Below are 13,783 nucleotides of genomic sequence, written 5' to 3' on the forward strand. Positions count from 1 at the left end.
TTGGTCTCAGTTGCACCATTCTTTCCTACATGCTAAATTCTTCCTCACCTGTATCAATTTGAGTAGGCTTACTTGTGTATTTCTTGAGCTAATAAAGTCCCATAACAGCATCGAGGATCATGACATCTTGATGACATCTTGGGTTCCTAAGGCCAATGGTTGGAGTCCTACTTTCATGTTATTAACCCTGTTCAAGTAAAGTACAAGTACAGCATAAAAAAACTGCCAATCTTGCAATGCACAAGCATCTTTCACTTTGCAACACAAATTGGGCCTCTCTCTTGTGTTTTTATCATTTAGTAGCCATATTCTAGTGCAATTAGGGCATGGTTTCACAAATCACAAAACAACACTCCTTGTCTCTTGATACGTGTTGATCCTGATCATCATATTTCCTGGGTTTGAGTCTTTTATCCAAACTAGAGTTGTTGAATTGAAATTTTTTTTTTCTTTTTGGGTTCAAGTTTGCCAGTTTGTCAGGCAGCTTTTACAAATAAAAAGCACAACTTTTCTTCCCAAGGCAATTCCCAACTCCATCTTCTCTTTGTAAGAGTCTGATGAAGAAATGTTTGGGGGAGCTTCAACTTCAAATAAGAACACTTTTCCCCTTATTTTCTGATATAAATGAGGGTGACAGAGGTTTGCTAGGCCTATATCTGGTCTGGAACCTCTTGGACCAGGAGTAGAAGTTAGACTCCCCCAGCTCCCTTAATCGAAAGAGGTGGACCACGGCTGGAGTTCCTACTGATTAGATGGTGGTCTAGAAACAGTACTATGACTGTGATATCATCATGAAAATGTCTCCTCACCCCTCGTTCAATCTTTTTCAGGTCTGAGTACCTCATCTCTCTCTTTTTTGCAGCTTCGTGGAGTGCAATTTTGATTAATCTTTTTGCAATTCCCTGCACAATTTTGCAAAAATGAATCAATGTCAACAGCCTTCTAGGTCACCATCTAATTTCCTGCAAATGGAAGGCAAAAGCTGAAAACACAGCAATGGAGAAATGGGGATGGAAATCTTACATTGCGTGGATAATTGTGGACAATGTCAACAGCTTCCTGATTGCTGAGGTGCTCCCACAAACCGTCAGATGCAAATATGAGAAACTGGTCTTCTGGGTAGAGTTTCTGCTCCAGTATTGATGGCTCAGCACTCAGGATAGGTTTGCAGAATGGCTTGGGCAGTCTAAATCTAGCCAACAGAGGTTCTTTATTGAACTCTGCCTTCTTAAGATAGGCATCACCAATGGATCTAGAAACCTGCAACACCAAGAAGTGAGCTCCTTCATTCATCAACGATATTAATCCTAAACAGCAGTTTTCAGTTCTGGGTATTAATTAATACTCATCTAGAACTGGAATGCAGAGAAAAAAAAACCTGAATGAGACCCTTGACACGCCAAACATTGTGTTTTCGAACCACAATCTGTGTATCATCGGGATGCATTGAACGCAGCTCTTCCCTCACAGACGGATAACTGGCGTTGTGCTCTGTAGACAATTGAATGGCTGTGACCTCTCCGATGGACTTCTCTGATCTCCCTAACACAGCCCTGGAATCTCCAGCATTTGCAATAAACACTACTCCACTACAGATGATCCCCACCAAACAACATGACCCAACTGACGCAATCTGTGGCTTGTTCAGCCATTGCTTCTTCACCAGAGACAGGAATTCCTCTTCTGTCGCCGAGAATGCTTTTCTGATAACATCAGCTGATATACTCCGACTATCCGATGCAAAGTCTGCACCATACATAGCTGTCAAGTCAGCAATTTTAGCTATTAGCTATCTATATTGACTAAAGCATACAAGGAATTAAAGAATATTTGAACAAAAACAAGAAAGAACGAGAACAAGAGATTCCCTGATAGAAAAAAAATCTGGGGATGGAGCAATTTGACACGATTGCCATGATAGAACAATCACCAGAGAATGCAAATGGAGGAAATCTGTAATATATTTTCATTGAATTAGCTGAAGAACAACATACTCTTGAGATTGTTGAACAGACGGTCGTTTATGAACCTAGACGTCTCAGGACCGCCATGGCCATCGTAAATTCCGACAAAAGTCCCTTGAGGGCCTGAATCAATTGAACTCAAAGGTCCCGATTCAAGTTGGCTCTGATCTTCCAACAAATTGTTGGCTTGAATTACCGCCATAGAGAATTCCCCATTAACATGGTGCCCTGAATTTTTATACCACAACAAGCCCTTGGCTCGTCCGCTTGCATCATCATCCTCGAGAGAAGGCTTCCAACAGGGTGAGACGAACTTCAATAACCCAGATGACACCATACTTCACATGTCTCATCCAAACCATCCGACAATTGAAACATTCGTCAGTTCTAGATCCAAAACCAGAACCAAACCCAGTTTCAATTCCAGTTTCTGCTGATGTTCCAAGCTCAGAAGCCAATTCCCAGAAGCTACACACCCTTCCCGGAACCCAGACACCGTTAACATGTATAGATCTCCAAGAGCAAGAAGAAAGAAATGGGTCTGGGCAGAAGTTATAGCAGATGAGTCTGGGACCAAAAAACACACGAATTTTTTAGTAAAGTTCAGAGAAATTAGAAGGATGTGGGTCTATCATAATTCATACCTTGAATCTGGTTGTCGGGTTTTGACAGCCCATGTGTACGATATTTCAACAGCGGTCTTAGCTGGAAAATCCCATCTGGAGTTATGGTGACAGCTTCTGATCGGATATCAGAAAATTGGAAATGGATAAGAAAGAGAGCGAGTGGGATTTGGAATTTTTTGACGGAGAAAACTTTAGTTGCCTTATCGTCTGGGTTCAGAAGATCTGGAGTCGGAAATGGGCGAGATTAGAAAAAGTACTGTTTCCTTATTCTCAAAAAAGGTGGGGCTCAGAGAGACAAAGTTATTTTAGAGTTCTCTCATTTTTTTCCTCTCTCTCCTCTCTCTCCTCTCTCTCTCTCACTAATCTTTCGCTTATTTCCCAACGTTGGTTCTCTAATTTATATTGGCTGAGGTTTTGACCATGACGAACAACAACCCACCTTTCCAGGCAACATTTGCTCATATCTCCTAATTCTTGTTTTGTGGTTTGAGGCCTCCACCAATCACATAATCTCTCTCCCTCTCCCTCTCCCTCTCCCTCTCTCTAAATTTAAACTCTTATTGTTTGATTCATTTTCTGGTTTCTTTTATAAAGTAATTCTTTACTTGATGAAGCTTTTTGAGACCAAATCCAAAACTGACTTATCTGCCAAAGAAAGAAGACCAAAATTGACTTCAAGTATTGCTCACCCAGTCAAGATGAAGAATCCCCTTTTCTTTGGTGTCCTGTCCTTGTACTTATTCTTTTAACTTCTCATCCAAACAAAGCCTTGATACCGTATTATGGCTCATTAATCATGGATGCAGATCCACGTGAAAATCACGTGTTTTCATAGATCGAGATCCGACCCTTTCTGGCCTTGTCCATGTCCAAACTCCAGGACTGACCCGGTTTCAACTGTTGGGTTCGTGTCTGGCTGAACCGGGCAGATTGGGCCCCGGCCCTATTTTCTGCTGAATCTGTTCTCGTGACTCGTGACTGAAATTAAAATTAATTCGTATATTCATGAAATAATCGAGTCATCCAGTGATCCAGTATTGGAGTCTATTGACCCACCCACCGGTTCGGATAATTCTGTGGACAGGACAGTGGAAATGGGAATTTCCTAGGAAGCATCAGAGATTCAGAATGTAATTTGGCTTTGGGGCCGGCTCCGGTAGCCGTGGGCTGGTGGCTCTCCAGCACCGACGGCGACATGAATATGTGGATTTAACGATCATAGATGAATTCGGATATGCTTCCCACAAAGCGTGCCTCACACTAATCTCACTCCGGTGGCTATTCGTATTCGAAAATATTTATTCATGAGAGATGTTTTCAATGCACGGTTGAAAGGAGATCGCATCTGCTCCTCATACTTGGCGCCTCCCATGCACATCCTACTATGCATTGGGAATATCTTCCGTACTTATTAGTCAATATTCACGGGAGATGTTCCTAATGCACGATGGATGTGTCTAGGAAGCGCCCATTTGTGAGAAGCAAATCCCGTCACCAGTTCAAACATACTGTGAGGTCAGTGTGAATTGTGCTTTATATTTAGGGTTGGGTGCTTTGCAACCATCCAACAAGGAAAGAACCAAGAGGAGCCCACGAAATAAAATTTGTTTAGCAGGTCCCTGCAAAAGAACGTTCCCGTTTATCTGAATAAGCTGTTCTTGTTGCATTTGTTTTTGGTTAAACTATTATATACATCCATAGAGTTTACACCGATTGATTTGAAATGAGTGAACATTGAAATTTTTTAGTTGACATTTTGAATGTTTATAGTTCTGCAATGAAAATCAGAAATCTGTATTAGGTCTATTCGTATTTTTTCGAAATTTTTGAAGTGTGATAATCAATTTTATTGATGTAGTACCTCCAAAACTCAATCGTGCATATAATTTACATTGATTTTCAATGTAAAACTTACACTCCATCCATCCAAACACATGAAAATACTAATTTGAAGTACAATTTGGTATGGAATACCTCGATTTAAACCCCATAAAAAAAATTAAAAACTCAGATTTGAGTAGGGTATGATTGAAGTTTAAGTTAAGGTTAGGATTCAAAAATATTTTAACTGGTTTAACTTTGGATTGGGTTGAGGTTAGGGTTAAAAGAATGAATTATATTTAACTTTAGGTTGCGTTTGTTTTAGGTGTAAATTCAGTTTTATACCAATAAAAAATGTAAAATCGGTTTAGCGATCGATGGAAAATGGAATGAGGTGTCTTGTAATTTTTCTCTCTTGTCGTTTGATTGTTACGGTGTAAAAGTGAAAGGTTTTCTGCTCATTCTACTCTAACTCTCCCGTCGAACCCAGTTGGATTCAGAAGATAATATGGTGCTGGTCTTTGGAACCTAACACCAAACAGAGATGGTGGTTGCAAAGATTGACATCAACTTCAACCTCTCCTTGATCTAACCGGGCTCTAATGCCAAAACACACCACGGCGTGGGCAATGGAAGGCGGATGAAATCGGGAAGCATGGCTGGAGGAGCTAGGAGTGCAGTGGTGGTTGGCCTAGAAAATGGGAAATCTACAACTGGTCTACATCGAAGAAGGGGTTGTGAGGGTGGTGCCTGAAGGGAGCAAGAGGTTCATGCAAGTCATGAATGGGACCTGGTTCGGTACCCTAAATGGTTCGAGGCTGATCATCGGCCAATTCGACAGAACGTCTGGTTCAGCCTCGGCTACGACGTACTCAAGGATTAGCATTGAGATGCCTTCCTGAGAGCCTGAAGAGCGCAAATGGGGTCTATCTCGTAACGATCACACAGGCAGCGACTTGCTTAATGGTGGCAGCACAGCCCTTTCTGACATCTTTGTACCCGCAGATAACTGCTACTTTGCCGACAGTCAAATCGGAACAGAGCAGTTAGATAGGGGAAGAAGTAAAGTTAATTGTGCCTTTCCCAGAATCAGAACAATTAACCACGAATTTGGATTATCAAAAGCAATCTTTTATAGTTGTTATGATTTGATATTAAAACTAGAAACTAAGATCTAGAAAATTTTGGAATTGCCATATCTTAGAACTCAGGTCACCAACTTAAACAGACAGATCTATAAGATTCTTCAATTGAAATGAACCCTGTTCTTATAGAGAGGAGCATTGCAGGACAGAGAGGAGATGTTGGACGGGGGAGACGTTGCAGGACATAGAGGAGCGAAGCTTGTTCTTTTGGTTGTTGGATGGAGAAGACGTTGCAGGACAAAGAAGGACAAAGCTTGTTCTTCTGGCTGTTTGATGGAGGAGACGTTGCGGGATAGAGAGGAGAGAAGCTTGTACTTACAAAGAGGAGAACATTGGATGGAGAAGAAGGTAAACTTTCCATTGATTTTTGATCGAAATATTGATATGAATAAAATTTTACATCGATTTAAGAGGTGGGGTGTAAAGTTTACCTCAGTTGTCATCTACACCTTAAACAAATGCAATCTTAGGTTTTTTTTATTTTTTATTTTATGATATTATTAGTATTGTAGGGTAAAGAGTGATATTACTTATCAATATTATATTCTCAAGCATTAGGTACTGAATTCAATCACAAGAAATATATGTGGAAGAGATATTGAGTTGTGGACGGGGCTGATCCACGATATATTATGGACCAATCCCATCCACAATAATCATCCTGTGGCGTGGATCAAAATGGATCATCCACGAAATGACCGCATTTCCGAACAATACTTAAGTGGAGGCAGAGTTAAAAAACATAGTAAAGTGGGTCCTTGCCTCCTCCCCCACCCATCCACAAAAAAAGAACTTAAATTTGTATTTATTTTTTCTTTAAAAAAATATGTAATAGATTCAAACCTTTCTACCCCAATTTTCTCAAAACCCTACTTCTACTCCCTATTCTATTTTCTTGTTTAATTTGGCCTTTCCAAAAGAAAATTCCTAGCTTAGCTATTGATTGGAAAAAACTTCTTTTTAATGTTTTCTCCAATACCCAGCTTTTTTTTTTCATTTATGTGGCAATTAATAACATCTAATGACACCAAAATATCAAAAACATCAAAGAAAACATTTTTGAATTATTTTTTTCTCATATTTTTCAAGATAAATACCATACAAAACATTTATTAAATAAACGCCAAAAGCTAATCAGTCAATCAGCCCGTAGGTCTGGCCCTAAGGGGGTCTTAAGCTATGTCACCAATCCTGGTACAACCCTTTTATCAAAGAAAAGAAGAGGATTTGCCAAATCATTTCCCTTACTTATTTTATTTTGTTTCATAAATAACTCCCCTTATTTAATGTTGGAGCAGTTGGCGGTTGTAGCTGTTGTTAGGTTATGGTATCATTGCCCATGACATGTACACCATGATTTTGGCACAAGTTTTTGTCTCTTCCACATTCACAAGCATAAACTGGCTTTGTTTGTTTATATATCTCTCCGGATTTGCTCTTGGGCACGCCTAGCCACCTACTCTGGATTTTAAAACAAAGGCATGGTAAGGGATTCAATGGGTCCGGATGATTGAAAATTTGGAACAAGTGATAAGTCCATCTTGAATTCTTCTTGATCCAACCCTAGATTTAAGATTGATAAGCTTTAATCGGGTTTTGGGTCAAATTTGGGCTGGGGTTAGCCTGCGTTAAACCCAACTCGATAACGAATTGAAACTTTTTGAACAGTCTTGGTTGAGTATGAGATGGGTCGGGTCGGGTGTGGAATTCAATTCCATTTCCTTCGGTCAGTTCCTTATTCGGGTAATCGAGTAGGTGTGGTTTTAGGCCATTGACATCCCTCTCCCCGGGAGAGAAGGAATGGAATTCAATTCCACACCTCGTTGTCTTCCACTTCCTTTTTTCAGAGAAATTATTTCAAGAGCTCCGTTTCCTAAGAGTGCAAATAGAAATGAGTTGGGCTTCGTTCAGTGCAAACCCCATTCGAGCAGCCTTTACAACATTGCATTGAGAATATCTCCCTACTTATGTGTTTTATTTCTTGGAGAGATATTCCCAATGCAATGGTGAAAAAGGCAGTAGGAACAGTGTGGGCACAGACTTGCCCGGATAGAAGCCAATCTCAATAGAAATATGTAAGGTTCATGAAAATGACGGCATTATGTATTTGCACTTTCCCAAATGGACCTTAGGCTTAGTTTGACAAGAGCACAACTACAAATATGCATAAAGTTGTGTTTGGTTGCAATGCAAATAAATTTGCACTAATGCAAAATCATGGCAATGCAAATGATTTGAGTGTAAATGTACTGCTATATTGTAGGGTTAACCACTAATCTCACCCTTTGGAACAAAGTTGACTTAACAACCATGTGGTTGGAAGCTTTGAGATCAATTATCCAAAGAGATTCCAAAGAATGAGAGGACACATAAAAGGCAAAAGTTTTATTACCTAATTTAAACACAAAAGAGGTTGAGGGAGTATGGTTAGAAGTATCCTACCATACAATTCCAAATGGTCAAGAAAGGCATTAATGAAGTTTTCCATGAGATTAGAACTAGAGGGATGATTTTGAGGTGTACTTAAGGTAGAACCACCTGTCTGTTCCTAAGAGGCCATGTTTGCAAATGTATACTTTTAATTAGGGTGGTGTTCAACACCATGTTCATCTTGTGGACGGGACCGCTTTCGGGCCACGGGATGAAAACCCGTTCAATTAGGTGTGGACGGGACCGGTCCTGTCCACACCCCAATATAGTGTGGATCAGTCTCATCCACACTCCAATATATCGTTAATAGAAAAAGCTCGTGGATACGTCCCCTCCACAATTTATTTTTTATCCCATGCTTCAAGGAGCAGGTGTCAGAGGTTGTGTCATCTAAGATAGATTGTAGATACATAGAAATACACATTCAGTTTTATCTCTGAAATTCCTATAGTTGCATTTCGGTTATATGATCGAAAATATTAATTATTTTATTCAATTTTTTAATTTTTATAAAATTTTAATGTTTTTATCAATAAAATAATATTTTTAAAAATTAAAAATATTTTTTTAATTATTTACTATTGTTTTATAAAAAAATTAATATTTATTGGTTATTATTAATTTATTTATGCATTTTTTAAAATATTAATCATATAAAATGCAAAAATTAGATATTTATGATTAACTGTGTATATCATTCATAAAATGTATATAAGATACATGGAATCAAAAAAGTGTAGTGTGGACTGGTCCACACCACGCTACAGAACACCAATGTGGGTGTGGATTGGTTTAGTCCACAGTTCAGAACAGTTGTGGACTGTGGTGTGGTGTGGATTGGTCCCTTCCACAGGGTATGATGTGGACCAGTCCACACCCCCTAGATTTCTTATTATGTTATGGTGATGGTTTCCTACTCAGCTCTTGAACCCACTTTGGTTTTTGACATGGACAGAAAAACAAATTACAAGCAACGCTTCAAGTATACAACAATAAGCACAAGAAAATACCAAGATGAAAACAACAAAACAAGTTGGATTTTTAGGGATTTTAGACCTGAACTTGAAGTGAAACTCCTCTTGGAGCAGTTCCGCTACAATAACAATGGTAACAAGCTGGCCTCCTGTACGGACACATAACGATGGAGGGATTGGAAGGTGCCAAAATGGGTCGATTCCTCAAAACCCAAACTCCTAATACTTGAAAACCCTAGCTGGGGCTGAGCTATAGTTTAAACAAGAGAGAAAGAACCAAAAGACTCCTCTAGTAACAACCCCCTTCTCCTTTATAAGACCCAATGGCTTGCTGGAGAATTCAATTAAAATATTTATACATAAACCCCTAGAATGTTTCCATCTCACAAACAACTCCTTAAGAACAAATTAACTTCAAATGAACCCCCAAAAGATAAATTTTGTTACAAAAAGAACCAAGAGACCAAAACCCAACATATATACACCCAATTGCCCCTGACTAGAATCTAACTTATAAAATGACAAAAATACCCCTGGTCCCAAACTGTCAACAAAGCTACCCAAAAACAACAATTTGGGATCATACTACAAAAAACATGCAAAACAAAATACATTCACATTTTTTTCAATTTTCTTTTTTTTTGCTTCATAATTCTCGCCAGGTTAAAAACAACTTGACCCCATGTGCGTAGCAATTTTAGCAGCCTTACACGTGTCTCCATCTAGCCTCATAAACTCTTATTCACTAATCCAAGAGTTCTCAATTGATGGCTTCCCTTTCACTTGACTAAGAACCTAAAATAGGCCCCATTTCGATTGTTGGTGACTCGAACATCTTCTATACACTCTACTTGTTCAAACTCATCAAAATTACTGGCCCTTTGTGGTTGTCCTTGCTCAACCTTGGTTGTTGGTTCTAGATCTCCATGGTAATCAAAGAGGTATGCTACATTAAAATGAGTGAAATGGACAAATCAGCTGGTAGTTCAATTTCTTATGCATTGTCACCAAATCGTTTCAACACTTGACATGGCCCAATCTTTTTATGCTTCAACTTATAGTAAGTCCTTATAAGAAACCTCTCAGGCCACAAATAAACCATGACTAGATCACCCTCATGAAATTCTTTCATCCAACGATGCTTATCCTTAGCTTTTTTTATACCTTTGATATCTTTATTTCGGCTTCTGTTGTACATTCTCTTGAATCTCTTGAATGGATTCAACTAAGGCCTCAACATCATCACTCACTTATCGCAACCCTATCATAGGAGCTAGATCAACAACACCTTTAGGCGATTGACCATACACAACCTCAAAAGGAGTCTTCTCAGTATATCTATTAACTGAATCATTGAAGGCAAACTCAGCTTGTGGTAGGATAAGATCCCATTGCTTTAAGTAATCTCTAACTAAGCTCCTCAACAAGTTTCCCAAGCTTCGGTTAACCGATTCAATTTGTCCATCTGTTTATGGGTGAAATGTACTACTATATTGGTGGGTAAAAATTACACGCTTCCATAAAGTCCTCCAGAAGTGGCTAAGAAATCTTATATCATGATTTGATGTGATAGACCTTGGCAATCCATGCAACTGAACAACTTCTTTAAAAAACAAGTTAGCTACATGAGAAGCATCAGAAGTCTTTTGGCAACCAATGAAGTGGGCCATTTTAGAGAAACAATCAACCACAACAAAAATAGAATCATTACCCCTAGTTGTTCTTGGAAACCCCAACACAAAATCCATAGTAATATCAATCCATGGTGCTTCTAGTATGGGTAAGGAAAGATACATACCTTTATTTTGATGCCACCCCTTAGATGTTTGGCACTTGTGACATCTATCAACATAGCAGAACACATCATTTTGTAACCTTGGCGAAAAGTATCTTTTGGAGACCATTTAAAGTGTCTTCTTGCGACCAATGTGAAACTAGATGAGTACAATTAAGTGATCGCAAGAAGACACTTGAAATGGTCTCCAAAAGGTACTTTTGGCCAATGCTATAAAAGGATATGTTCTGTTATATTAATGGATGTCACAAGTGCCAAATATCTAAGGGGCAACATCAAAATACAGGTAAATTTGTATCTTCCCTTACCCATACTAGAAGCACCATGGACTGATATTAATATGGATTTTGTGTTGGGGTTGCCAAGAACAACTAGGGGTAATGATTCTATTTTCGTTGTGGTTGACCATTTCTCTAAAATGGACCACTTCATTGGTTACCAAAAGACTTCTAATGCTTCTCATGTAGCTAATTTGTTTTTTAAAATTAGTTGTTTGGTTTCATGGATTGCCAAGGTCTATCACATCAGATTGTGATACAAGATTTCTTAGCCACTTCTAGAGGACTTTATGGAAGCGTATGATTTATACTTTACAATATAGCAGTACATTTTACCTATAAACAGATGAACAAACTGAAGTGGTTAATCGAAGTTTGCACTCTACAAATATAAAATACCGTACATACAAAGTTTTGCACTCTACAAATTTGTATTTATTCTCCTTCTAAATCGAGCCTTTTAATGTGTGCTTTTAAATGTTAAAACAGTGGGGCTTCAATTCAAATTTCACCTGTAGACCCTGGTCTACAAATATGGCAGCAATGAGCAAAGAAATAGTGTCTAGACCTTGCTGAATTCTTATGAGCTCAAAGAAGACCTAGGTCAGTTTTAATCTACTTGGTAAAGCAGCCAAAGTTCTATTGGTGGATCCTAACTTACATCAAAATAAGCTTAAAAGAATATATACTTTTTGTATTAGAACTAGTAAAAAGCCCACGCAATGCATAAGGGGCGGAGACAGAGCAGCTAAACAGGGCAGGGTATACACCTAAAGTCCACTGGTGTTACCAGTGATGGCCAGCAATTTTACAGGCCATAAGGACGTCAAGTGACCATCTCAGCTACTGGGTTCATTGGCTGAATGAGTTGGACTTGATTCAATTGATTGTCTATATTAGACAGCAACAGAGCCCTCTTCCCATGACAGATAGTTCCACCGAATCCTTGTAAACAGTATCTGAACTCAGAAGGATAACAATCCAAGGACAATTCAGATGTCCAAACTGTTTCTAGGATTGGCATTGAGCTGGGTCTGGCCCGACCTACCCTGAGTCCCACCCTATTTAAATTTTTTAAAACCTTGTTTTGCCCTACAAATTTGATGAGAGAGAGAGATAAATGGCTGGTCTTCATTGCATCTCTAGTGTAGTATGGCTATTCTTTGTAAGCCTAGAAAGTTTTTCATCACTTCTTGCTTAGCTATGGCGTGATCAGTGATCGTTTGCTTCATTCTTTTTTAGATTTATGCGAAATCCATAAAAAAGTTAATTTTCTCATGTATCACTTATCTAAATAGGTGAAAATCGAACAAGACCTTATTTCTTGCTGGTATTATCCCATTAAATAAATAAATAAATAATTGGTAGAACTTTTCAAAATCAAGCTACAGTTGAATTAGACTTTCTTTGTTTCTTTCAATTTGATTACAGTGGGAATCTTCTGTCTTCAATGGAGCTTTGTAAGCCCATACCAAATAATTTTAAGCTAATGATGCTTCTTCTAGTAATATATAGGAAATCATTAGCTTTTTCATAATTTCCTCAAATCATGTTAGTTTTTTCCTCTCTGCCTTTAATTTGATATTATTATTTTAAGCTTCGAAGGAGATTCTCTGTCTGGTTGGTGGCTAGAAAAGGGGTCTGTTAGCTTTGACTTACAAGATGCCTTATCCAAAAATTTCACTAATACATCGATGGTGATTCATAAAATGTTCAGCAGGTTTTAGTCATATCCCATAATTAATAATTTTGCCGTTCAACTTGTATTTTTTATATTGTCATGTTCTGGTAGGTGACCGAGTTTGTAGATTCTATTTCCTCTGATGTCTGTTTTTAGTAGATCTGTTCATGGGCCGGGTGACCTGACGGCCCGGCCCCACCCCCGGACAGGATTAAACAGGCTTTTTGGCCCACGGGCTTAACCTCGGGCTAAAAAGCCCGGCCCACATAAAATTCGAGCCGGGCTCGGGTTTTGCCAAAATAGCCCAGCCCGAGCCCGGCCCGGCCTGACCTATAGTTAAACCTAAGTAAACCCGACCCGACCTATAGTTAAACCTAAGTAAAAACCCTATGTGATGTCTATTTGAATAAATTTTTTGATTTGAGGTCATTGATTCACTTGTAGGCCCATTGTTCATTTAAATAGGGGAAAAAACATTTAAATTAAAATAGAAAATATCGAAAAATTTTGAATTTCTTTTATTAGGTCGGGCTTCGGGCTCGGGTTTCGGGCTTTTTATCAGGGCCAAGCTCGGGCTCGGGCCTAATAGTTTTCTGTTAATAAAGAGTCAAAGCCCGGCCTGAGCCCGGCCCGGCCCGGCCCATGAACAGGTCTAGTTTTTAGGGATAGTAGGGTTTGCAAGGTGGTATCTTAATGTACAAGACAATTCTTTCGGGCCTGTTTGCTTTTTGGTAAGTTATTTATCCAGGTAAATACAATTACCTAGATAAGTTTTTTCTGAAAAATATTTATTCGGGTAAGTGTATTTATCCATATTATTTTATTTCTTATGTAAATAAAGCAATGATCATTTTATCCATAAAAATCCATTATTAAAAGGGGCATTTTTGTCTCATTCAAGTGTTGACTATCCACCTAGGAGATGTGATACCGAGAAAAATAAATTTTTCCTACTCTCCACATAAATCTGAAAAAATAACATGGGATTCTTGGTCAATGAAAACTAAAATCTCATTGACCAAATTTCCTCCTCTCAAAATCTAAAAAAAAGAATACCCCCCTCAGTGTC

The 13,783-nt window shown here is 38.7% G+C and overlaps 1 protein-coding gene across 2 annotated transcripts; it reads right to left on the minus strand.

Moving 5' to 3' along the window:
- Positions 1 to 356: 356 nt before the first annotated feature.
- LOC104599323 (putative protein phosphatase 2C 38) lies at positions 357 to 2,971 on the minus strand. Of its 2 annotated transcripts, none has more exons than XM_010261818.3 (5): positions 2,609 to 2,971; positions 1,995 to 2,531; positions 1,379 to 1,746; positions 1,024 to 1,260; positions 357 to 902 (listed from the first exon to the last, which is right to left on the minus strand). In XM_010261818.3, exons 2-5 carry the CDS (start codon positions 2,299 to 2,301, stop codon positions 690 to 692), a joined length of 1,125 nt encoding a protein of 374 aa, XP_010260120.1. In that variant the 5' UTR covers positions 2,302 to 2,531; positions 2,609 to 2,971; the 3' UTR covers positions 357 to 689. The 2 variants fall into 2 exon arrangements, with proteins under 2 accessions (XP_010260120.1, XP_010260119.1); XM_010261817.3 differs by having other exon boundaries at positions 1,379 to 1,761; positions 2,609 to 2,964.
- Positions 2,972 to 13,783: the final 10,812 nt, after the last annotated feature.

This window comes from Nelumbo nucifera, chromosome 2 (genome assembly GCF_055504915.1).
Source record: "Nelumbo nucifera cultivar China Antique chromosome 2, China Antique-T2T, whole genome shotgun sequence".
NCBI classification, from domain to species: Eukaryota; Viridiplantae; Streptophyta; class Magnoliopsida; order Proteales; family Nelumbonaceae; genus Nelumbo; species Nelumbo nucifera.